Source organism: Carex rostrata, chromosome 14 (assembly GCF_964058835.1).
Source record: "Carex rostrata chromosome 14, lpCarRost1.2, whole genome shotgun sequence".
Taxonomy (NCBI): Eukaryota; Viridiplantae; Streptophyta; class Magnoliopsida; order Poales; family Cyperaceae; genus Carex; species Carex rostrata.
In genome coordinates, this window is record NC_135931.1 from 5,308,920 (window position 1) to 5,334,688 (window position 25,769).

At 34.4% G+C, this 25,769-nt stretch overlaps 2 protein-coding genes and 1 long non-coding RNA gene across 4 annotated transcripts; 2 read left to right on the forward strand and 1 right to left on the reverse strand.

The window, feature by feature from the left end:
• Positions 1 to 223: 223 nt before the first annotated feature.
• Positions 224 to 9,167, forward strand: LOC144565736 (kinesin-like protein KIN-12E). 2 transcript variants are annotated; one of them, XM_078315558.1, is made up of 19 exons: positions 224 to 777; positions 977 to 1,081; positions 1,667 to 1,902; positions 2,006 to 2,075; positions 2,194 to 2,235; positions 2,522 to 3,055; positions 3,296 to 3,421; positions 3,811 to 4,656; positions 4,996 to 5,103; positions 5,363 to 5,502; positions 5,829 to 5,901; positions 6,019 to 6,093; positions 6,751 to 6,990; positions 7,326 to 7,424; positions 7,640 to 7,714; positions 7,830 to 7,888; positions 8,079 to 8,190; positions 8,278 to 8,364; positions 8,807 to 9,167. In XM_078315558.1, the coding sequence occupies exons 1-19, from the start codon at positions 370 to 372 to the stop codon at positions 8,978 to 8,980; spliced, it is 3,609 nt and encodes a 1,202-aa protein (XP_078171684.1). In that variant the 5' UTR covers positions 224 to 369; the 3' UTR covers positions 8,981 to 9,167. The 2 variants fall into 2 exon arrangements, with proteins under 2 accessions (XP_078171684.1, XP_078171685.1); XM_078315559.1 differs by lacking the exon at positions 3,296 to 3,421.
• Positions 9,168 to 10,277: 1,110 nt separating this feature from the next.
• Positions 10,278 to 14,390, reverse strand: LOC144565715 (uncharacterized). The gene is made up of 3 exons (XM_078315535.1): positions 14,007 to 14,390; positions 11,424 to 13,122; positions 10,278 to 11,098 (listed from the first exon to the last, which is right to left on the reverse strand). The coding sequence occupies exons 1-3, from the start codon at positions 14,269 to 14,271 to the stop codon at positions 10,900 to 10,902; spliced, it is 2,163 nt and encodes a 720-aa protein (XP_078171661.1). The 5' UTR covers positions 14,272 to 14,390; the 3' UTR covers positions 10,278 to 10,899.
• A 2,476-nt stretch (positions 14,391 to 16,866) lies between these two features.
• On the forward strand, positions 16,867 to 18,611 carry LOC144565663 (uncharacterized). Its single transcript, XR_013514932.1, has 3 exons — positions 16,867 to 17,092; positions 17,172 to 17,258; positions 17,352 to 18,611. It is a non-coding gene; the product is annotated as an uncharacterized LOC144565663 (long non-coding RNA).
• Positions 18,612 to 25,769: the final 7,158 nt, after the last annotated feature.

Genomic DNA, 25,769 nt, shown 5'->3' on the forward strand with positions numbered 1-25,769 from the left:
GATACGAAGTCGTCTCTCAATGCCTCTTAAATTTGAAATCCACTAGATTTCCTTGGATGCTCTGGTCAAACCGAAATTTCTCCCTTGGGCGCGGACTGTCAGTAATTCACGATTTATACACCGTCTCCAAATATGATTTTATTTGTTTCCTCCTCGCTCTGCTAAAATCAGATATGAACGAGGTCTACAAAGCAACTACGAATGACAAACTGTAACGAATCATAGGGGAGGGAGTACAATGCCGGTCTATCCAACAAGTCTTTCAAATTCAAACAATAAAAATAATAAATTTGCCCCCCTCCTCCGCTCTCTCTCTCTCATACGCTCACACGCACGGATTGTCTATACACTCAGTCTCCGTCCCCTCCCATGGCCTCAGCGCGAACTCAGCGTCTAATGGAGCAGGCAAACGAAAACGAGCAGGAATCTCGAGATGCCACATCACCACTCCCGCCGCCACTCTCCCTCCCTCGATCGCCTCTCATTTCCATCCCAAACCCATCGCAAACCCCCAAATCAGCTCAAACTACCCCCAAGTCTGCGGGCTCCAGAGTTTCTTCTAGAAGATTATCGGAGTTCTCACCCTTGGAGGAGCCACGTGGCACCACAAGAGAGAGGGGATGCTCTAGAAGGCTTCTTGAAAGCTCGAAGATGTTCCATAATCCAACGAATTTAATCAATCAGCCAGATAATTTAGGTGCTACTATGAGTGAATCTCATGCTAATTCCAGTGAGAATTGTTCCAATTCCATTGTTGCAAACCTCCCAAACCAAAAGGTAGTTCCTTAAAAGTAATTTTCTTGTGTACCTCAAAGTACCTTTTTATACCTACCAAAAAGTTTGTAGAGGTAATAACAAACATTTCTCAACTTTTTTTCAGGGGTATCTAGATACTTGTTTTCCTTGTTTATGTTCATGTATTAGAGAGATCTTGTTTTATGTCGAAACATTTTTTATTTGTTAACATTAATTTCAGGTTCATGAGCTAGAAGCTGCTTTAGCGAGTAGTCTTAGGAGAGAAAGGATAACAGAGGCAGAAGTAAAGAGACTACAGGCTGAAATTAAGCACATGGACCGTTTGGTAATTTTATATCTCAATCTATTTTCAAATTAATTAACATCCCAATTTGGTGTCTTTTCCGGTAAGGTTTGTACTGTCATTTTATTTTTGTATTGAAATAAGGGCTACCTTAAACCACCACATCCCTTTTTTTTATTTAAGATGCTCTTTGCGGAAATTGAACCTGTATCTCTCCATTAAGAGATACAATATGGTAACAGTTTTTGTGGTAACCTGGATCTCTCCGTTAAGAGATACAGCATTTGTGGTAGGCCTATGGTAACAGTATGGTTTAATCATATATTTCACTGTGTTTCATTTTCTTGTGTTATTTCCTTTGGCCAATTTGGTACTGAATCGAATTGTACCTATCTGTCTTTATTCTCCTTTGCATTAACCCTTAATTCTGCACAATGTTCTATTCAAATTTCAGCTAAAAATTTGGTTTCACCCATCTTTGTTCTCAAAGTTACCTCATCTTTATAATAAATCAAAAGAAAATTAAGAAAAACAGAAAGGGCAAAAACAATGGTAAACGATGGGTACAAAAAAATCAGATTTCATAATCATATAACCTATTCTAACCTTATAACTTCCGTGTCATAGGTGCACCTTATAGAAAATGATGCACAAAGGTCACAAGAGAAGCTAAAAATGCGGGAAGAAAATATTCAACGACTGGAGTTGCTTGCTGATGACCTGATATCCTGTGATGGTTATCTCATGGAAGAGAATGTGATGCTGAGGAAAGAGGTTGATCTCTTGAAGGATCAGGCAGACATTAAACCTCAGTTGAATAAGTTTGCTTTGGAGAACATGCGGTTGCTTCAGCAGATTAAGATGTACCCCTCTCTCTCTCTCTCGACATGTTTTTTTTTTCATTGGGATAAATGGAGTTCAATTATTTATACAACCAATATCTTGCACAAATCTGAAATATCACAGTCTTGAAAACTACTACCAATTTGGAGAAAGGGAACTTCTGTTAGCAGATATATCACAGTTGCGTAATCAGGTTAGTTCTCCCCTCTTGTTCAACAATGCCCGTCACAAAATAATTAACCTTTTCTTATCCTTTTAGTATATCTGTTATTTTAAGCACTGTAGTTGATATCTTCCTTTCTGACTTGTAGTTGCTTACTGTCCTTGACTGGAAGCACTTGGTACAATCTCAGGTATTTCTCAGAATTACTGTCATGGTAATGTAGCTAGAACTAGATGCCTTATTTCCTCCAAAAAAGAAGCAAAAAATAATGGAATGTAATCAATAGAAAAGTAAGTACAAAAAAAATTAAAAAGTAAAAAACAGAAATGGTGAAGAAGGATGCCGTGAGTGCATTCACGAAATTAAATAAGGCAAAAAGTGTGAGAGGATTGTACTGATACAGTACGGTTTGGTGCCACATAATCATTCTTTCTTGAAATTAATTCTAACAAGGATTTCAAATGTTTCTTCTTTAGGATGAGAATTCATGCATTGAAATCGAGAAACTGACCTTGGCTGACACTAGCGAAAAATTTGCTCTTCTCAATGGGCTTGATGCACAGATAAAAGCATTGACCCTAGAGAATGAAAAACTTAAGGAGTCGATAGCTGATAGGGACACTGAATGGGAAACAGCAATTGTTGACCTGACGAGATTCCTCTCCAACAGTTGCGACTCTCTTGAAGACGCATCTGACAGCATAGATAGCTTAGTCAGTGCATTTCCTAAGAGGGAATCTCTCTCACTGGTTAACAGTCATGTGGAGAGGGCCATAAGAGCCAGTCTAGAGAGAGAAAGGCTGGTACATGACCTTAGAGAGAAGTTAAAAGAAACAAGGATGCTAGAGAGAGGATTGAAGGGGAAGTTAGATTGCTTGAGGGGAGCCACACTTGCCATGTCAGAGTTGCACCACAGAGAATTTTTGGAAGGGTTGCATGGTTCAGGTGCATCAGGAGCTGTGCATATGAGTCCACATGATGTGTTGTTGGATGATACTTCCTTTGACAAGGTATTCATAATCATACGGTATCTAATTTACAATTCTTTTGTTCTCTAACCCAGGACAACAGTTCCATAATTCAGTATCTTTTAGGTGCTTTTGGAACTGGTGAGTTCCAAGTTCATTTTGCATGGTGTCGTAGAAAAATGCATATCGTGTGTGCTAGTTCTAGTAAAAACCAGTCCCCGATGTAAAATTTAAGAAAAAAAATGTAAAACTTTGAATAAAGTATCCTTTTGAATTTAATAGATGGTGGAACTCCACCAGGGAGAACTCATGGATATGAGGAAGTCAGTATGTGACTTGAGTGGTATAGGTTTGTCACAATCTCTGCATGCTGGTGCGAACTTGGCATTAAACGAAAGCCCTTCTGAGGTTTGTTGGAGCATGTTTTGTAATTTTGAGGTTTTAATAACTTATTTTATTTTGTCAGATCAGAACTATGCTCCGTGTGCAAATCGGTAAGTATTACTTGCACCGCTAGAAAGCATGGAATCTATCACCAGTAGCCCTCCCAGGCTACCAGTTTCTGAAAGGGATTCCATACTAGCCCTCCTTTCTTGCCTATTCATTATTTTTTTTTAATTAAGAGCAGGCACCATGGTAGCTTGGGGAAATTTCAAGAAAAGGAAGGATTTTTTGTGTTTTGTTTGAACGGATATGGTATTTCTCATTTGCGAACAGAATTTAAGTCTTTTAGTTACCAGTTTACTCAGAATAAGTGATATGCTTATCATCCTAGCATTGTTTTTTTTCAAAATTAGGTTAACCATGCTGAGGCGACCAAAAAGCTCGAGACATGTGCGATAAGTGCTGCATCTCTTTTGTCAAAGTTCGAGAAGGCACAAGAAACAATGGCAGAGGCTGAGCTCATCCTCTCCTCCTTGCTTCAGGCAACCGAAACTGCTCGAGGCGAGAGAAATTCTTTAATGGAATCACAATTTCTCGCTATAGAGGACTTGGCCCATGCAATCTCCTCCATAGAAGAATCTTTTCATGAAATTAAACGCATTACAAGTGAGGAACTGGGTGGTGTCAGGTCTGACATTGCTTTCCTTATGAAGGAGCTGAAAGAATGGGTTGAGAAATCAAGGGCTATTTTCATGAATTTGCCTTTGAAAAGAGAGACTGAGAGAAAGGATGAGATTGTTGAAGGCTTGTTCTTTGATCTAAGACTATTGCAAGAGTCAACCTCAGGGAAAAGTAATATAAGAAAGAAATACAAGGAGACCATTGAGAAAATGCAGGAGCAGCAAGAGGTTCTAAAAATGGATATCTCCGGTTTGAGATCTCAATTGGAGAGGACACAAAATTTATGTTCGGCTTTTGAAAAGGAAAAAAATGAATTGCATCACCTCTTGGAAGAAGAGCTTATGATGAGGGCTGAAATTGAAGAGATGCTAAAAGAGAAGTCTTTGGTGATAAACGGGTTAGAGAAAGAAATCTTTTCCATGAATGGAAAGACGGTCAGAGAGCTAGACAAAGAAAAGGAAAATATAGATAGGGAGAGAGAAGAGTTAGAAAAGGAAGTGCTCCACTTGAAAGCTAGGTTTGAGATGGCTGTGGCATTAGCTGAAGAGAAAGAAGCTATTGCTGTAGAAGCGTGTCATGTATGTAATATAAGTTGTTTCCTATTATAAACCCTCAAAATATGTATAATTAGATCCAAGCCTCAATTATCAAGTCTATAAAGAACCCGCAAAAGCTTGACATTCAACCAGAACCTGCCTTCATAGGAGTTTTTGTTTGTCATATGTACCAGTATATATATACCTGACCTGTGGAGCAACCCTTGGATCTAAATTCCAACTTTCTAACCAAAAACTAACCATCAAAGCATATTTTAGGGGTTGATTTTGAAATGCATGGTTTTATGAGACTAGGCGGGATGTTTTACTCTATAATTTCTGGAAGAAAATGGTTTAACAATAAACATGAACATTTTGTAGGCAGAAAAAATGAGCAAAATGCATGCTGAAGAGAAAGAACAGGAGGTTAAGCTCTTAGAACATTCCATTGGAGAACTTGAAGCTACTATAGATGTTCTAGAAGGAAAGGTATATTAGGTTTGTAAGCGTCAGTTGCCATTACTTTAGGATTGCAGTACTGGATGGTGGTATCTAGGTAACAATGCATGACAGAGATGTAGATGTAGGGGTAATGATAAAGCCACTAACCTTCAAAAAAAGATATAGGGGTAATGATATAGTGGTGTTTGTTGCTTAGCAATGTACCTGTTCCAAGGGGTCTGAAATGTTGTAATGGCTGATTTAACTATATGTTAATTATTATTTTTTTCCATTTTCTCTAAGGAAGTTCCATGACCTGAGAGAGGAAGTAGAAAGCTATCAGCAAATAAAAATGCATTTGGAGTTGCAAGTAAAAGTACTAACTGAGAAAATCAATTTCTTGCAAAATGGTGAGCGTGATAATTGTGAGCATGATGAAATATCAAGGTTTGAACTTTTACCTTTTTTTTTTACTTTTGTATATGCAGAGATGATTTATGGTGGTGTAATTAGATTGAATTAAAGTTTGCATACTTATGTCATATTGAAAGAAAATTCCATTATGACATTGACATCGGGTATCTATTCCAGCTTATATACATGCAATATGCAGCACCCTCAATTTAGCTATGTACACATTGTTATCTTCATATATACCACAACAAATAAAGGCAAGAACTGCTAAAATATTTACAAAAAGGGAACTAGAAAGAGATTAAACAGATTCAGCCTATCACATCATTTTAAAATTCAGCATCTTAAATAAATTATAGATATGTGGAGTTTGAAGAAGCAAAAAGGTATATTGAGAATCTCGAAACAGAAGTCCAGTACAGAGATGAAGAGGTAAATTAAAAAGCAAATCATTTTTTTTCTAGTTTGTAATTTTGAATCTTTTCTTTTCTTCTTTGAAATATAACCGTTTTTACCTTTTTTATATTGAACAATAATAAAAAAACAAAGATTGAACAGTACAAAAATCATATTTCGGAACTGGTGTTGCATTCTGAAGCACAATCTTCCTTGTTTCAAGAAAAGGTTCGGCTTCAACTTTTGCTAGTTCATTCTTTTTTATTGCTGGTTTCATTAAATGCAACCAAGTTTTACTAAAAGATACAAAAGAGAGAAAAAGAAAAGGATAGACTGTCACTGGTTTGATAACTACCTAACATTCCAATACAGAGCTGATACAGAGCTATGTAGAAAAAAGACCAAAATTCAAACTACTACTACTACAACAACAACAACAACAACCACCACCACCACCAAGCCTTTAGTCCCAAACAAGTTAGGGTAGGCTAGAAATGAAACCTAACCAGAGTCACAAAACTACGGGAGGGTTTCATTTCCATAAAGAGGTTGTACTTTTTACATTGGCTCGCCACGCCTTATCACAACCCTCCTTTTTCCTGGCTTGGGACAGGCTGCGTAGAAATGACACAGGCGGAATTTAAATTCAAACTACAAATAACCATAAAGTAATAGAGGACTGGTACATACTGGTACACTACACCTGATACAAACCAAAAACCAAACATACGAATTGACGGTAAAAACTTGAGGCCTTGTGCAAAAGAAATGATCAAAGAAATCAGGTGATGGTGCTGATAACCTTCCATATTCATTAGGTACTATATTTATTAGTTGGATTATATAGTTATTTCATATATACATATTTTTATTTCAAATAAACAGTTCAAAGCTTTAGAGAACATGGTTTCATCAGCAAAGACCAGCAATCGTTCTGCCTCTGATACAAATTCAGACGGTGGAAAGACAGAAATGCCCTTTGTGCGCACAAGGGGATCAGGCTCTCCATTCAAGTGCATATCAAACATAGTAAACCAGGTGCACATGGAGAAGGAACAAGAGCTCTTTAAGGCACGTAACCGTGTTCACGAGCTGGAAGCCTTGCTTTCTGCCAAGCAACAAGAGGTATATCATTTGTATTCTGACTGGTACCAACCAGTATTGGTTAGCACATTCAGATACAAACCCCAGGGGAAGAGCCTGATATAAGTTAGAATAGGAAAATGAAGGACAGTCACTGTTGTTAGGCTCCCAGAAGTATGTTACATAGAACAAACTGCAATGGTACTGTATTATTACAACCAAGGCCGGCGATTAACATCCACCAAATTCTTCGTTTTTGGACCTTTGCTGCAACAAATTTCTGCTACGGGGATTCTAACATATGAATCCTTCACTACCAGAATTGAGCTAATCCTGTTAGAAATGATATTATTTAAACTATATGCAATTATGTGTAGGTGTGTGTTCTTAGTGCAAGGCTAGCAACAGTGGACACCATGACACATGATGTAATAAGAGATCTACTTGGGGTTAAATTAAACATCACTAATTATGCGGTATGCCTTTTCTTGTAAAATCAGTTCACAGCACCACACACACCCCCCTTGCCTCTTTTTTTTTTGGTGGACTGTTTTGTTTTTCCCGGGGTTTTGGTGAGGTCAATCTTCAACATATACTGATATAATGTGTGTGTCAGAATTGAGAGACGTGTGATTCCCACTTTCGATGTACAGTAATCGGTTTTCATTTGTTTTCCTCTCTATGATTTCAGAATTTGGTAAACCAAGAGCATTTGGAGAATTTGCTGATCAAGTCTCACCAACAAGCTAAAGAAATAAAAGTCAAGGTATAAGCACTAAAATTTATTTATATAGAAAGTCTAAATTATCTACTAGTATTTCTGTAATTGATGCTATTCAAAATTAATTCTAAGTAGCATTCAAATTTATTTTGCGATCTAGGATGTAGAGATAGTGAATTTAAGGAGGCAGATGGATCAATTGTTTCAAGAAAGAGAAAGGTACATGCTTAAAGTTCCAAAATATTATTTCCAACAATTTTGTTCGATGTGCTTCGACAATAGTCCCTAAACTTTCTTTCCTATGCCTAGGGGCACAACTAGCAATTGCAGAGCATTTGGTCACTAGTTTAAGTTCACTTCTATGCTTAACTTTATGGCATAATTGGAATCATTTTATTTTATTTGCAAGTTTGGTTGAGGATGTAAATCAACGAATAGATGCAATGCTGGCAAACCAATTGCTTGTAGAAGAACTTGAGCAGAAAGAAAATCGTCTATCTACCAGCAATAAAATGCTCAAGGTACACTTATTATTTTTTCTAAGGCTATGAATTCTGTAAAATTCTTGGTTTTATTCATGTTGTTTCTTTTATTTCATATTCTTTTAGATGGATAAGGTTAATCTCCAAAAGAGAATTCTTGAAATGGACGAGGACATTAAATTATTAGCTGCATCAAGTAGTGCTCCAAGAGAAGTACATCTTATTTCCTATCTTACAATATTTTAAATTACTACTTTTATGAGATGTATATGCAACTGGTTTAGTGTGTTTAAACTGTTTAACTTGGAGCAAAAGATGCGTGCTATTCAGACCAAGAACATTAGCAATTTCTAAATATTAGTCTTACTTCTGTTGTCGTTGCAGTTATCATCAGGAGTTGCCTTATTTGGTACAATACTAGAAGTCTAGAACAATGACAATGACTATAAGAAAATGAGTTATCATCATCACCATTATCATCATAATTATAAAGCTCTTGTTCTTATTGCCACCACCACCGCCATCATCTTTATTATATACTGTTGAAATATCCAGCTACAAACAATTACATTCAGCTGCAAATCTTTTGATATAAATATTTAATTATCATTCAATCGTTATCATTATCACCTTCATATTTGAAATGCACATGCAGGAGGGTTCCTCGAGAAATGAAGCAACAGAAGAGTTCAAGAAGAGACTGGAGCAATCAGACAGGCTTATTTCTCATGCGAGGCAAGAGATGTCTCTGACTCAGCAAAGAAAAGCATGCCAGCAATTAAAGCTTAAGCGGCCAAGTTTTTATGACCATTGCTCTCAGCAGAAGTGATTCATATTGCACATCTTTTGTTAACAGTTGTGTTAACGAAGTATTATGTATTGTACATTTTTTCTGTATAGACGAAATCCGAAATTACAATGTCACTTTGCTTTTAGCGACATGCAGTCTCAATTTCCGTACTGCTCAAATAGAAAAAAAAATTCCTGACATTCCTTGAACTACCAACATATTACTTAAGGTGTTACAATGATATATGATTTGTGCATCAGCTAGCTAGTTACTTCGTCCAAGCTTAGAGATGGAAGACTTGATTCGATGCAAAGAATTTGTTCGATCTATATTTGATTTCGTTCCAGGTTGATAGTTGATAATTTATAATTTAGAAAAGTCAAATTTAACCAAAATTTGATTCAACTCAACCTAGATGATTTGAAACTTGCAATGACTACAAACTGGATCAAATACCTGAAGTCTGACTCAGCTCAAGTCGATCCAAAACTGGTGCGGGACCAAATTGCGAATAAATCAAAATCTAGAGGATGATATAATCAACTGATCCAAAAGAGGCATAAATAAATCTATTTGGCATGGTGATTTTTAATTTTTTTTAAGGTTGTCAAAAATAAAAGAACTTGTCATGCAAGCAATCATACTTGTTTGGCAAGATGTATCTTTAAATTTGTGCAAGTATTTGTAACTAGCTAATATTTCCTTCCTTTTTTTTTATCAAGATGACGTACTGGAAGGATTTTCCATCTAGCTAGATAATTAGAAGCATGGTTAGCTTGTGAGGCAGCCAATTGATAATTAAGAAAATTGTGTGAAATAATTTGTTCTTCACTCTTGTTCATTTTTATAGTTGTTCACTAGTTGTAATTCCACCAAAATAATAATCTTCTTCCAAACTACTTTCTTGAGGGGAACGACGCAAACTTAGTAGCTGTCAACATGAATAAAATCGACAATTATCCAGAATAAAATCGATCCAAACTCGATTAAGACCTGCATGAACCCAAGCCACCCCTACTGTAGAACCTTTTCTACCAATAATCTATTTTAATGAATAGCTTTTTCAAAACGATTGAACATTCAATTGCTGTGAGCCACTTGGCCACATAGCAGATAATAAATTTTGAAATCTCATTTATTTAGTGGTACAACTTAGTCATTTTCAATTATTTATTTTTTTCTGAGTAAAGATGTACATTCAAGTAAAATCTGAATAAGCAAGCTCAAAAGGCTTTTGATTCGGGCTAAATTATAATTTCCTACGAGAAGTTCAGCCAATATTCAATATTCAGCCTACGATAAAGAGTTAACAAATTTGTTGCATACAAACCACTTGTTAACCACATTGAATACAACATTGCATTTCACAATATTAAACTCATTCAAGAAGAGCAGCAAATATAGCATTTACCTCGAGTCCATGACATTACATTAGAAACACTAAACATAACATTTATTCTGACTCGACTAGCTAAACATTACTGCAGAAACTAGTTAACCAGAGAAGTAAATGCCCCCACTTGTTACACCGGTACTTCATGCTGCATCTTAACACAAACTTATACTAGTCTCACTTCTCATCACAAAGGGCAGACGGTTATCCCCCAAAAGATAGTTTTTGGCAAAAAAGTAAGCTTCAGTTTCTTCAAATTGCTCCTCCACTTGAATTATCACCATATCTGATAATTCAAATAACAAAATTACATACCTGTAACTCCAAAATACTTTGCAGCTCCAAAGCACAGAATTTCTTAAGTCTCTGTACAAAAGTAATCGCCGCTACAACCAAGTTACTTGTATTCCCACGTCTCCATAGAAGCGTAGTTCTTAAAGATCCTTGACACCATAATACCCCCATAAAAGTAGAACAACATAAATCTTGACCAAACACAAAATTATAATTCATGGGCCGCTATACATCTTTGTTGCGGTCACTAACATATTTCATGGACAGCTTGTTAGTGGGTGTTATTGGGTTTGCCACCCATATCTGGATTCACGTCCAACCCACTTAAATTGAAAGATAAAGGCTGCCAAGATGAAGGAGGAGGCACAATCCACTTTTTAACTGTGATAACAATGTTTAAGACCTTGAGGGATTCCCCTAACACACGGTCTTTAAGACATGATTTCTTCAGTATGGTGGCTGCATGGTACCTATAAAAGTTTCAAAATATACAAAAAAAGAGAGAGAAATGTCATAATGTAGTAAAATCAGCACCTTAACAAAAGAATTTATCAGTTATGTCAGTGATGCCATGTATAACCCAAGCATCATAATAAAATCAATGTCAAGCCTGTCAGGCTGGTACTCCTATCAATTTCAAAAAGTATCAACAAAACAATAGAAATGTCCTCTTCTTCAATTATTGCAATAGTTACTTCTCCCCCAGATATAAGAAAAACCTTCCACTTCCCTTTCAACTTAAACATTTGGCACATGAAGATTTGGTAAACAAGTGAAAAAAATTGGCAGCACTACCTGGACGAAGAAGCCATTATCTCGGAACGACCACTAGGAGAAGAAAGAAACTGGTGAATTGCTTCCAACACATCCTTTGAGCGCTTCACGTTAGCATCCGACACATTCACACACTTCCACAATGACTCACCTCTCCCAACATAATAAGTGTTGTTACTATTCACACCTATCTGGTGCTTCACCACTGCGCCCTGCTCAACGGCTGCGCCCAGCGCTGACTTCACATTCATCCCAGGGATGCCTATCTCCCCATCATAGCGGATGCAATCTTCTATGTTAGTATCAGTGGGGGCCACTTTCTCCCGTTTTAGGATTGCAAGTGCCCGCAACAGTGTCTCTATATGAAACTCTTTATCTGAAAACGGCTTATCTGCTGTACCAGAACTGCTACTGGTGCTGGTTATGCTATGCTGAGGAAGAGGTCGCGGAGGTGGGAGTTGCTGTGACACTGGTGGTACCGGCGGTACCAATGGTCTGTAGTTGTAATCATAGTACGAGGGAGGTGGTGGTGGTGGTGGTTGCATTTGCATAGCTTGGTGAGGAATAGCTTGATTAGGATTTGGGTAATAATTTGGCTCTCTAGGGAAGCTTCCAGAAGTTGGTACGGGGGGATAAGGTGCCCCTCCTGGCCAATTGGAACCATAATGCATAGGTGGAGGTACAGCAGAATGTGGCTGGTACGAAGTATTGTTATGGTGAGCTGGAAAAGATGTCTGTGGTTGGTACGATATGCTATTATGGTGAGCTGGAATAGGTGCCTGTTGTTGATATGGATTGATATTATGGGAATTTGAATGATTAAAATTACCAGGCAGAGTTTTAGGGCGATGTCCATGATGCGGCTCCTGGGGCGCTGAATGATAGGCATTGTTGTGTTGGTAGTTTTGTTTGCCATAGCGAGGCTTGCCAGTATTATTCATTACCGGCTCAGTAATTTTCTGGGTCTTGTTCTTTGCTTGGTTGAATTGGTGTGCGGCACCTTTTGGTCCCGGCTCACTATTTTGGTTAGAACTGCCGGACTTAGAGGGAAATTTCTGAGCATGATTTTCTTTCCCTTTAGAATTCATGTTATCTTTTCCTTTAGAATTCACGTCTACAATTTCTTGAGCTTCACTATTTGAAGTGATACCCAGGCTTTCAGTTCCATTCACTTTACAACTTACATTTACATTCCCATTCCCATTACCATTCCCATTCCCGTCCTTGGTTGAGTTACCCGAACTCGAGTCACTACTTTGGCTAGTGGTTCTCCTTACATTTTTCCCTTTATGCCTACTATCAGCCTTTGAATTCCCAGCAACTCCACTCTTTTGACTAGTCAAGCTCACACTACTCAGGTGCAACTCAGTCTGAGCCAGCTCAGCTGCATGCACAATTTCTGATGCAGGGGCCGATACCGCTTTATCTAAGTCCTCCTTACTTTCTCTAACATTACTGATATAAGAAGGCTCTGAGAGGGGGGGTTCCCCCGCCACAAGGTTTTTCCAATGCCAAACTGTTCTAGCAGCAGCAACTAACGGTTGAGACACATTAGGGGCATGCGCCAGCAAAATATTATATCGCCTCATGCTAAGTTTGTGAAGAGCATTGCAGAAATCACGATCGCCTGAGATTAAAAGGTAGTTCGCAGGTGGGGGGTTGTCTATAGCCCAGAAGAGCATGTCAACTAGAATTTTTTTGTCACTTGCATCTTTTATTCCTGCAAGAGAGTATTAATAAGATGGCATTTCCTAAATGATATACAAACACCAAAGATTGCCCAAAGTTTCCCTATCTTTTATACAATTCATTTTGAAAGGATAAATATTGGAAGCAGAAAAGCAAGATAATTGACAGGAACGGTATAAGAATTTAATTATGTTGCCATAATTGACTCATTCACTGATATGGACACAAAGGGGGTAGGAAGGAATCTGTAGCACGATCATAGGAAGTTCAGCTTAAAAAAGGGCAGCACTATTCTCAGGGCTTGTTTTAAAATATTCAGATCACAATTCATTTTTTTTTTTTATCTTTATACAACCCTTTGCCTCTAATTAATGTTTTCCTGTTAACTTTCTCAATTTATAGCAAGGATTTAATTAGAGGTAAAGATAAGAAGGTATTTATTAAGGACAAAACCGACATTATAAATAATAGCCCTCAATATTAGAAATGATGATCTCAGAATAGCACCGCCCAAAAAAGGAGATTAAAATAGAAAAGGGTACTTTTGAAACAAAACAGTCAAATTTTGCTCTAGTTTTAAGCAGAAACTCGAATAGGAACAAAAGATGTACCACATTCTATTCACAACCAGTTTCCAATTTCAGTTACTTCCACATCATTATCTCCAAAATTTCCCCCAAATTCACCAAACTACTCGAATTATATAACTTACAAGTGTACTACGATCCAAGAGCCAAAAGATTTCATATTACCCAAAAAAACAGTCTAATTAAAGAGCCAATCCAGTGTAATTAAATTACAGTCACGAAACACTAATAAATCTCGACAATCCCGAATAGCTAGTTAACGGATCCCCCGGTTTCGTTAACAAAATCCGATCGGAAAGAAGAAAGACTACGAGGACAAAAAAAATACCAGCGGGAACATGATGGAGAGAGATGCCAGTGGAGGAGAGGGCATGCTGTACGGCAGGATTGCACTTTCCCGTGTCGCCATAAGCGGATATCGATATTGGACCCGTGAATCCGGCACGCGCGAGCGCCGTGCTGATATTCTGAGCGATCAGGTTCGCATCGCTGCCACGTGGCACCTGACAGTTTTCGATGTCCCACCACACAGACATCTTCGCTTCCGCGTACAACTTGTCCACCGCCCCGCCGCCTCCCCCTCCGCCATTCATCGGAGATTTCTTTTTCTTTTTCTATTTTTCCTCTTTCGTGCTTTCGGAGCAATAGGGTTAGAAGCACGCACAGTAATGGAGTCGGTGGGAGCGAGGAATAACTAAGAACTAAAAAGTTACGAGTTTATCATTTTTTTTTTTTTTTTTTAAAAGTACTAGTTCTTGCTTTATACTACATACTTAGTATCGAAGAAATCCTTTCTAATTTCCTTTGTTATTTATTTTTAGTTTTGGAATATTGCTTGAAAAGAATTAAGCAATCTCTCTTCTATTAATGGATCTTTGGAACTTTCCTAAAAAGTGGAAACAACTGGATGGGCCTGGCATTTGTAAACCCGTTGAGTTGTTCCATCTGTCAGTGAGTGCAACTGCTGAGTGTGCCTCGGGAAGAAAGTGAGTCCCCGTGAGAATGTCTCACAGAGATATTACAATGCTGAAGTAGTGGGAAAACTGTTGTCACAATGTCACATAGATTCTGAGAAAATTGTTTCAAAATGTCACAGAAAAAAACGATTTTTTTTTAATATCCAACGGTTAAATAAAAAATAATACAAATGTTTAAGAATTTTGAAGAATTTTAAAAGTGGTCAGACTGTCAAAATTTTCAGCGGTCGAGAAAAAAATTGGATTGTCGAAAATCTCAACAGCTGTCACATTCAGGAATAATCTGTCACGTATTTCTACGTAAAGCATTTTAGCGGACATGACTAGTAACACATACATTGCTAGACCACATGTTATCATGAAAAATGTCATCAGGTGCTATGAAGAAAAAAAAATGTAATTGAAAACATAATATAAACTTTATAAATAAACTTTGAGCACTTAGTTCCACATTATGGTATGCATGTTTAGAAGGAAATAATGTCGTCAGTATGCTTCCACCAAATTACACTCACGCTTGGTCGCTTGGATGGATTCAGTTATTATTTTTTCACAGGAGACTAATGTCGGTTAGCACTCAAAATTTTATCATAGCTTTCTTTGGTATATAGCTATCATGGATAAACCGTAAATGGTTTTTCCAAAGAGCAATGAGCATAGTTTAATTAAAATTATTCTCTATTAGAATAATTTATAAAATAATAATAATAATAATAATGTACATTTCTTAATTAGCACCCATGATTCTCATCATTACGACTGATTTTATAACTCCATGTTTATTTTTCTTGCATTTCAAAGCTGGACATCTTTCTTCTAAAAAGATGTTGAAATTAAATATGAGTAACGAGATCTTGATCACTTTCATTATAAATAATGGTTTTAAACATAATAAATGAAAATTTTGATCTCATGAAACATCTCAAGCTGGAATTTTAGGAATTTTTGCACATTTTCATGAAGCTGGAAGCCTAAACATTCAAAATGAATAATATGAACAAATTTTGACAACACGGAGATAAAGTTAAGACATGTTAGACATTGTAGGACCTTGAAGACATTAATTAGTAATTTTCCTAGCCATCCAATGTGACACGTTGTAGGTCTCTGAGGATAAAATATGAATCTTTTTAGCAAAATTTAAGCAATTGACATGTCATGTCACAAATTAAAATATACTTTTAAGTAAAATATTCTCCGTGTTACCAGGTTCTATCTTTAGAAATTAAGGTGATTAGCCTTAGAAATGTTATATCTATAACTCACGCTAGTGTACTGAGGCATGTCACTTTTCAGAAAAGAATGATCGATCATTCTTAATAAAGTTTAATTACTTAAAACACCTAAACCATATATTATCTTGTTGTTTATTAGGAATCATATAAGTCCAAAAGAAAAGAAAAAATATATAATTATAGCCATCATCAGAGTTGATTTCGGTATAGTAAGGTTATTCAGGAATGACATCAAAAATTTGAATTTATACTTCCGTTATGTATTTGAACATTTACAATTTTTCGGCATAATAAAATTATTCAAGCATGCTATCAAAAATCTGAATGTATACTTTCATTATGTATTTGCTGACAAATTGTTGAACTATGATCAAATATTTGTTAATGTTTTTGCAACCAAGATTTTTTATGCAATTTAGAAATTAAAAGACTACAAAGCATTAATTTGTTGTCCTTTTAGCAAATAAGAAATTCAATGCTTTTAAGGTTATACACATTTTGCACCACTACATCTTTAGGTACCTAATTCAATGCTCCTGTAATGGTAAAGAGAAATGAAAAAGTTAGAATTGAGTGACTAACTGCTTACAATTTATTTAAAATTTTAATTTTAGGTACACTTTACCTATTTGGAATGCACCTAGAAACACTTTATTTATGTAAAACTCTGCTTTATGCAGAGTTTATAATTTCATAAATTTGAGCTTTTCATGAAAAGTATATTATCTTTTTTGTTTTTCTCTCCTTAAAATAACAACTTTTCTCAACTTGGAAAAGCAAAAGAATCCAAGTTAAAGAAAAGGGCTGGTCCTTAGCATGATACCATGTGCCTCTAGCTTATTTTTAATTTACTTAAAAATCTTTTCTCAGTATATATAGTTTGCTTACTAGCTACATATCAGATCTGATTAGCATGGATGAAGCATTAACTTATGAAGTGATAACTTAAATTATTCTGTCTGGAATTAATAGGTGTTGAAAGTGTTTTACTGGATTATGAGAATAACAAAATCACAGCACCAGGAGAAGCAGAACCATGGAAATTAAAGGAAATCATAGAATCAAAAATGAAGAAAAATGTGGCGATAATTTCTCCGGTGAATCCCCCAAAGAAGAAAGATGACAGTGAGAAGAATCTGGCAACTACTGTTAACAGCGGCACCGATCAGAAAATGAAATGTGATAGCAAAAAACCAAAAGAGGTAATTAGTAAATGTTAAATGTAAAATATATATGCATAACAATACGTTTGCTTTGAGCTAAGAAACTTTGATCAATTAGGTACCGGTGCCGACGATTGTGCTTAAGATCCAACTCCATTGTGAAGAATGCATCAGATGATAAAACGGACAATTCACAGAATAAAAGGTAATAATTTTTTTTAAAAACTAGATATTTGATTAGATAATTAATTGGAGCTCCTAATTGAGATTTATATCATTTTTTTTTTCATTTTAACAGGAGTGAAAAATGTGACAGTAGATGAGAAAAAAGACTTAATTACTGTTACTGGCACAATGGATGTAAAATCATTGCCAAACATGCTCCAAGAAAAACCAATGCACGGTTTAATCATTTTTTATTGATTCTAAATAATCAACTGTTATGGACTCTTACAACCTGGTGCATCATTTCTTGCTTCTTTATTATTATTTCTTTTCATTTTTCAATATTTGACAGGCATTAATATAGTACACTGATGCGGCTACTACTATAGAGGCAAGAAACTTATTGTATGGAAGAAGCATACCAAGGTTGTTTGTTAAAACAAAGAAAAGAAAATGCTTACCAGAGCTGTGTACCAATGTACCAGTCAATGATCAGAACCCCCTGCATGGTTGAAATGTGATAAAACCAAAAGGAACTCAAAATTGGTAAATTATGATAGAAAGACCAGTAAATAAGAGGAAAATAAAAAAGTCAAGCTTCTATTTGGAATTGGTTCAGGAAATTCATAGATATATAAAGCATGGTTGGACAGGCATGATTGCACAATTTTTTTTTATTTTTGGGTTAACAAAATATTTTAAATGAATTATTATGAGTGGATATCAATGATGTTTAGTTTCGTTAAATATGCATTCCAGGTTTTTTTTCTTTTAATATATTTAAGCTGGTATAAGAAATTTGTATAACCAAGTATTGTTGCATTTTCTTGTTTGTTTAGGAGTTTGTTTATTTGCTTATTTACTTTTTGGAAAGAATCTGCGTGAGGTTGCCAAACCTACATCTGGTTACAAAAAGTATGGAAGGAGAACAGGTTGTATAACCAAGTGATGTATCTCATAGGTGAAAATGAGGTGTTTAACTTTTCATCATTAATATTTGAGAAATTTAGATATACGCCCATCATAACTTCATTACTTTTACTAGATAGGGGGCATGTCGCCAAAAGAATGGGTCAGTCGTTTCATTTGCAGTCTGGTTCATATGGAACCAATGCAATAGAGTACTGTTTGGAGAACAGCAGGTCAGCGCTCAGATCCTTACCGGTAGATGTATTCAAGAAATGAAAATGTGGCCTTTGTTCTGCTAAGTGAAACGGTACCAGTTGGTAAGACAAACGGAGGCAAGTTTGCTATGTTTGAGGATGAATAGACAAACGGGGCTGTGACTTCAATTATTTCTCTATTTAATTTTTTGATGTATTATTATTCTCCTTTTGAAATGTAACACTCGGCAGCTTCTGCCCAGTTATCACAAAAAAATGAATATTTTAGTGGTGTGCTATTTGCAATTTTAAAAGAGAGGGCTTATTGAATATAGTGTATTTGGAATTTACTATTTCTTAATCATCTTTGTTTCTTCTTATTAGTTGCTTATGATAATTTACTATTTTAGTGATGTACTACATTCATTGTAATTGAGTTTAATTAGATTACAAAGGGGCTGTAAATAGGCGATTTTATTTTAATTTCCTGAGATGTAAATAAATGATTGTAAAAAAATATTCTTTATTAATGAAAATGTTGGACCTTAATAAAACATACTTAAATATCAGCAAATAAAATTAATTAGTTAAAAACTTCTGAGGGGTTGGCCTTGATAGAGCATCCTGCAAATACAGTACAGTTTTTGAATAATTTGTTTCTCTTTATCTACATTTTATTTTTCTGGTCTACATTTAAATTGAAATGTAATATTTGATTACTATTGTACATTAATTAGAAACTGTTTGATTATAAATCCCCCATATTTTTTGCTTGGAGATAGGAGGGAGGATTTTCATATCTTAATAGAGGGTAAAATAGCTAATTTATAAATTTGAAATGAGTTTAATAAAAAATTCAGTAAGTTGGGTAAATTTGCGAGTTTCTAAAATTTACAAGGGTAAATATAATATTATGAATTTTAAAGAGGTAAATATATAATTTTGAGGTTTTTTAAAGGTATATATGAAATTCCCCCTTATAAAAATGATGCCAGTATTAGTTAAACTAATTAATATAAATAAAAAAGTCTTTCATATATTATTGAATCTTATAATATGTTCATGTTGCAACGCACGGGCACGATACTAGTAAATATCTAACAATGTAGATCTTAATAGTAGAGGGAGGAGAATGGAGAAGAAAGTATTACGAGAGAGAAGAGGAAATTTGAGCTCACATTGATATTTTGTCAATAATTTTAGAAAGTGGTATTTTATTTGGTGGTTTTTTTTAATAAAGATTTTAACAGAGCAATTTTGATTTCATGAGCGCACGAATCATATACAGTGTTGTTTTGATTTTATAATTTGTACCATGCATGTATGAAGCCAAAACTGTTATGTTAAAAACTTTATTCAAAATGTCTACGGACTTATATTAAAAATATATATATATATCCAAATTCCAAAAACAAGGAGAAGTTATATTTGCAAATGCGGTTGATTTTCTTAATATTAACTTTTTTTTTACCTCCAAAATAAACTTAATATAGGGTCCGGTGCTTTGTTTTAATTTGGCAAGAGGAGTGGTGTGTTGTAATAAAAACAGGCGTTGAGGGTTTTTGACCCTGAATTCACATCCTCTCCATTATTTAAAAAGGAAATTTTTACTTGGCACAAATCTCAAAGCTCAATAATATTGTCCTTGCGCTAGTTTGAATCCCAAATTGGTTGAACTATAATCTCAAACTATTAGGCCCTGTTGGGCCTCTAATTGGGAATGGGTATGGACACAATAATTGAACTGAAAGGAAAAAAAAATTCAGTTGAACTGAAATATTTTTTTTTCCCACAAAAACAATAACGCGGTCGAACATGCCTAAAATAGAGTAGAACTAGGGTGCTCTTTAAGCTTACCAAAGTTTTGGTGAGCGTAACTTTAAAACTTATCAAATCGATTTTAAATGACGAATCTGAACCGTTGAAACCCGCCTACCTTACGTGTGATGCATCTACATGTAAAATTTTTAAATATTCGAATTAATTTAGTATAAAGTCAAGCGGTCAAAATTAGAAGGTTAATAAATTAATTTTAGTGCATTCATTTTTTGAACATTTTTGACCGCTTGACTTTATAATAAATTAATTCGAATGTTTAAAAATTTCACATGTAGATGCATCACACGTAAGGTAGGCGGGTTTCAACGGTTCGGATTCGTCATTTGAAATCGATTTGATGAGTTTTAGAGTTAAACTCACCAAAATTTTGGTGAGCTTAAGAGCACCCTAGTTTTACTCCCTAAAATAACCTGGATGCTCTATGGCATGGGAGAAGTTGGATCAAAAAAAAAATTCCTCGTTGTCGTTTTCAATTTTGCTTTAAAAAATGTAGCATAGTTATAAATTTTGAAAAATCTCACTGAGTAAAAAGCTTTCATCTCCACTTTTATTCTCTCACATTGGCGAAAACAACCAATTAAAATTTGTTGTCGTGATAATAAAATACTAATAAATTGTATAGATGCAGGAGTTTGAAGTTAATTTTTCATTATTCTTTAATAGTGTTTGAAATTGCTAATCAATTTAATAAATGGAGATGCTCTTAACAACCTTATTTTTTATTTTTATTGTTTGAAAATCACTGATCTAACAGTGGCTTAACCAAACAGTAAAATCAGAAGTTACCGTTGGATTAGCGATTTTCAAAGTGGCTTAATAAATAGTAAAAAAAAATTCAAAAAATGTAAAATTTAGTCTCCTAGCACATTTTAATATGGAGATCACATCTAACGGTTTGGATCGATTATTTGGACTTTAAAAATCGAAAAACGACTTGGTTGCATGGGAGGCTAGGAACAATCGATTGTTTATTAACCTATATATATATATACATAGAGGGCCTCTATGCAATGGCTTAATATTCGACTTTTCAAAATTCTAATGGTCGATCCGAACCGTTCATCTTGTTCTCCATATTAATATGTGTTTGGAGACCAAATTTTACATTTTTTGAAATATTTTTACTATCTTTTCATATTTATTGAAAATCGCTATTTTTTATGGTCCAGATTTGCTGAAAATAGCGATTTTCAATAAATCTAAAAAATAGTAAAGAAATTCCAAAAAATGTAAAATTTGGTCTCCAAACACATATTAATATGGAGAACAAGATGAACGGTTCAGATCGACCGTTAGGATTTTGAAAAGTTGAATATTGAGCCGTTGCATGGAGGCCCTCTATGCTACGCATAGCATACTAGCATATTCCTATATATATATATATATATATAGAGTTAGGCTGGGGTGCTATGGATAGCATAGTGGCCTCCCGTGCTACGGCTCAATATTTGAGTTTTCAAAATTCAAACGGTCGATCCGAACCGTTCATCTTATTCTCCATATTAATATCTGCTTGAAGACCAAATTTTATATTTTTCTGAATTTTTTTACTATTTATTAAGTATTTTACAAAATTGTTGATCCAACGGTGGCTGCACAAAACAGTAAAACCGTTGGATTAGCGATTTTCAAAGTGGCTTAATAAATAGTAAAAAAATTCAGAAAATTATAAAATTTGGTCTCCAAGCAGATATTAATATGGAGAATAAAATGAACGGTTCGGATCGACTGTTTGGATTTTGAAAACTCGAATATTGAGCCGTAGCACGGGAGGCCACTATGCTATCCATAGCACCCCAGCCTAACTCTATATATATATATATATATGGATTTGGCTACGGTGCTATGGGTTGCATAGAGGGTTACGGTGCTACGACTCAATATTCGAGTTTTTAAAATCCTAACGATCGATCCGAACCGTTCATCTTGTTCTCCATATTAATATGTGTTTGGAGACCAAATTTTACATTTTTTGGAAAAAAATTTACTATTTTTTTAGATTTATTGAATATCATTGTTTTTTATGGTCCAGATTTGTCTGAAAAACAACGATTTTCAATCAATCTAAAAAAATAGTAAAAAATTTCAAAAAAATATAAAATTTGGTCTCCAAACACATTAATATGGAGAACAAGATGAACGGTTTGGATCGACCGTTAGGATTGGTCTCCAAATTTTACATGCACTTGTTATAGTATATAGTTTGAAGGGTAGAGCTAAGGTGTTAAAGCTCGTCAATTTTCTTGGTAAGTTTAACTTTAAAACTTGTCGAATTGGTTTTAAATAATGACAAATTCAAACTTCTGAAATTCATCTACTTCAGGAGTGATATATGTTGATACAAAATTTATATATCTTAAAATTAATTTAGTATAAAATCGATTGATAAAAAAGTAATAATAAATAAATGTGTTAAATTAATCTATAAATATTAAGAAAATTAAATAATTGCTCAATTCCTTTAAAATTTTAATTCAATCTAGAAGCTGAGTTCGAATTATAAAATATTACTTCACTTCCCCATTTGGACTATTCAACAACTTCAATGCAACAAAAGAGTATCTAAATCAGTGTTGTAAATAACGATATGCGGTCGTCAGACGTATAGGATATTCTCAAGTGATTAATTGAGAATAATTGGTCATAATTGGAAATAATTAGTCGACTAGTCAGAAAAATCTATAACAGTTTGGACATCGTTAATGACTAATCGACCGATTAATCGACTTAAACGGATGTTTTTTACAACATTGATTTAAACTTTGCATACTGACCCTGTACGCAAATTGTCATGTTGAGAAGGCAACAATAAATCAGGAAATCCGTGTCGTTTTCTTGTTGTTCCCTTGTTCTTTCATTTTCGTTCATATTTGAAGATTTTTTATCAATTAAATAAAAAAGAGCCATCCAGTAAAGTGTGAAAAGTTCAGTTCAGAATTTATGTCGTATGCTGTTTCTATGCCAGAGCATCTTCTAGCTAGTGGAAGATGATTCATTTTTTATTTTTTTATTTTTTGTATTTAGAAATGTTACTTTATAAGTTTACATAATATGATAATTATTTCTGAAGAATATATCTGCCTTTTTATTAATAAAAAAGGCGATATCCTTTTCAGTTAGGTTAGCTGTAATATTCATCTCTTCAGTGCGTCTTTTTTTTGGTAGTTTTATAAGTCTCGTTAATATAATATTTTGAAAGTTTGTGGGCCAAACATTATCAGAATTAAATCAAACATCGATTAGGTAAAACGGTTGACTGATTAGACTGCTAGATCAATTAGTTCGATTGTTGTTGTTTTTTTAAATAGTTATATATTTGTGAGATATAAGTGTTATTATGAAAATATCATATATAGTGAAAATTTCAACATAATATTAAATAATGTACCTCAAAAATAAATTTATAAATTATTAAAAATACACGAAATATATTTTTTTATCCTCAAAATATGTAAAATATATTATTATAATTATTAAAATAAGACACCGCAGGAACGCTTTCTTTTACATGAAAGAGATTTTATGAATTTATACTTCATTTAAAATGAATAATTACATAAAAAATCTTAATTTTTTTGGGATCAAACAGACTTCCGACGACCCATATCAGAATTCTAGCATTTCAAAAAATTGTAAAAAAAAAAAAAAAAAATGTTGCAGCAACTATTTAACCATGCACAAATACATAATTGTTTAAAAAAAATAGTAAATTACATAACACAAAAGATAACACATAATTATTTACATAGTAATATCTTCCACATTGTACCTTTTTCTCCTCAAAAGGTACTACCTTTTCTATCTCAAAAGAAAGAATAATGGGCTGGTTCATAAATTAAAAAAAGTTGATTTTTTTATTAGTTGGTTCACCAGTTTTCTGAAAAAATTGTCCGTCTATTTATTTACTTTTTCCGATTTACATGTTTATTTGGTTTTTTTATTTGAACCAAATCGGATGTGGTACGGGTCCCTTTTTTTTTGGGTCTAGCTGCCGGTTCAGTCCGATTTTAAAAACAGTGGCAGAGACAGATTTTTAAATTATAGGGGTCAAATACATATCAAGAGCTAATTATATAAAATTTTCACAAAAAGATTTGAAGATCGATTTTACAATATTCATAGAATTTTAGTCTAAATTATATAGCAAAATTATGTTTAATTTTTTTTTTTAAAAAAGAAAAGATAAATGGCTCATTACTTTTGAAAATAGATAATTTAGAATATTTTCTCAAAAGACACTATTGCATGATGGTAGAATATTTTTTTCGTTGAGATAATTGATCAATTAGCTTCATTACTGGATTCGCTCCTAGGGTGTACTCTAGAGATAGAAAACCTTCATTAACACCATGTTTGGATGGAGGATAGAGGAAAGAAGGGGAGGTGAAGAATAGAAGAGAATATAATGAAATAGAAAGAAAAATTAACATATTTAACCTCTTCACGTTTGGATGATTAATGAGAAAAAATAAATTTAACTTTCTTTTCCGTCTTATTTCTTATTTGATTGATTAAAATTTAAAAGGTTAATAAAAAATTTGGTGGCTGTTGTAGATTTGTGATGACAACTTTGTATGAAAATTATAATGGTAAGATATAGAGTTGGACATTTGTGTTATTTTTTCTAAAAATATTTGCAACAAAATTTATTTCCATCCGTTACCTCTCAAATTGAGAGGGAAACCGATTCTATTAATTACAATGATTCAAGGTTAAACCTTTCACCTCCTGTACCCTTCACCTCCGACATAATTTTATCAACCAAACACGATTCGATGCAAAGTTTTTTTTTTCTTTCCATTCCCTCCCTTCCTCTACTCTCCATCCAAACAAGGTGTAAAGGGAAGGAAGGGGAAAGCTCGAAAACGACGGGCTGTCCACATCATTCACCTGCTCCATAAGAAGAGAAACAGAGAAGGAGCAGAGGGGAGAAGTTATTGTTCGGAGGGAAGAAGAGAGGAGCGCAGCGTGTATTTTTGGTAAAATTTGTCACTCCCGATTCGAGATGCAAAATTTACTGTTCGGAGGGAAAAAAAATCCTCGTTTCTCTCCCTCCTGTCCCTTTCCCTTCCTCTATAAACGCCGATTCTGAAACACAGCCTAAGTCCTACTTACCAACAAGCAATAGTGTTTTTTTGCATGCAGTTTTTTATTGCCGCTTCCTAAAAGATAACCTATAACATAATTTTTTCAAATTTGTTATTTTTTTGTTGTAATTTTTTTGTTATTTAGTTACAGGGTATCTTTCGATGTTTGTAAGAAAAAATATTTATTTAATGTATGTATGTAGAACTATTTTTGTAAATATTGTTAGTAAATATGCAGATATAATTAAAAATGTCATTGGTAAGGGTTTATTTTGGAGGTGATGTGGCGGTCGATTTGGAGCTGCATCCAACGAATGTACAACCACACAAGCTATCAAAATTGAAATATACACTAAAATAAATATGCAGATAGAATAAATCCTGGACAACTCGAATGTTTCTTTTTTATAAGTAGTCGTTTTTATAAACCGGCCAGTTTTTATAACACCGACCTTCTTTAATCTCGATTTTTTTTCTTAAATAAAAAATTACGGCTCCCAGCCTTATAAATTTTTGAAAGTG

Coding starts and splice junctions, on each gene's coding strand:
- LOC144565736 (XM_078315558.1), top strand. CDS start 370: ATGGCCTCAGCGCGAACTCAGCGTCTAATGGAGCAGGCAAACGAAAAC. Junction 2,236..2,521: donor AGCACTTGGTACAATCTCAG/GTATTTCTCAGA, acceptor TTTCTTCTTTAG/GATGAGAATTCATGCATTGA. Junction 4,657..4,995: donor TTGCTGTAGAAGCGTGTCAT/GTATGTAATATA, acceptor AACATTTTGTAG/GCAGAAAAAATGAGCAAAAT.
- LOC144565715 (XM_078315535.1), bottom strand. CDS start 14,271: ATGAATGGCGGAGGGGGAGGCGGCGGGGCGGTGGACAAGTTGTACGCG. Junction 13,123..14,006: donor TCTCCATCATGTTCCCGCTG/GTATTTTTTTTG, acceptor ACTCTCTTGCAG/GAATAAAAGATGCAAGTGAC. Junction 11,099..11,423: donor ATAATGGCTTCTTCGTCCAG/GTAGTGCTGCCA, acceptor AAACTTTTATAG/GTACCATGCAGCCACCATAC.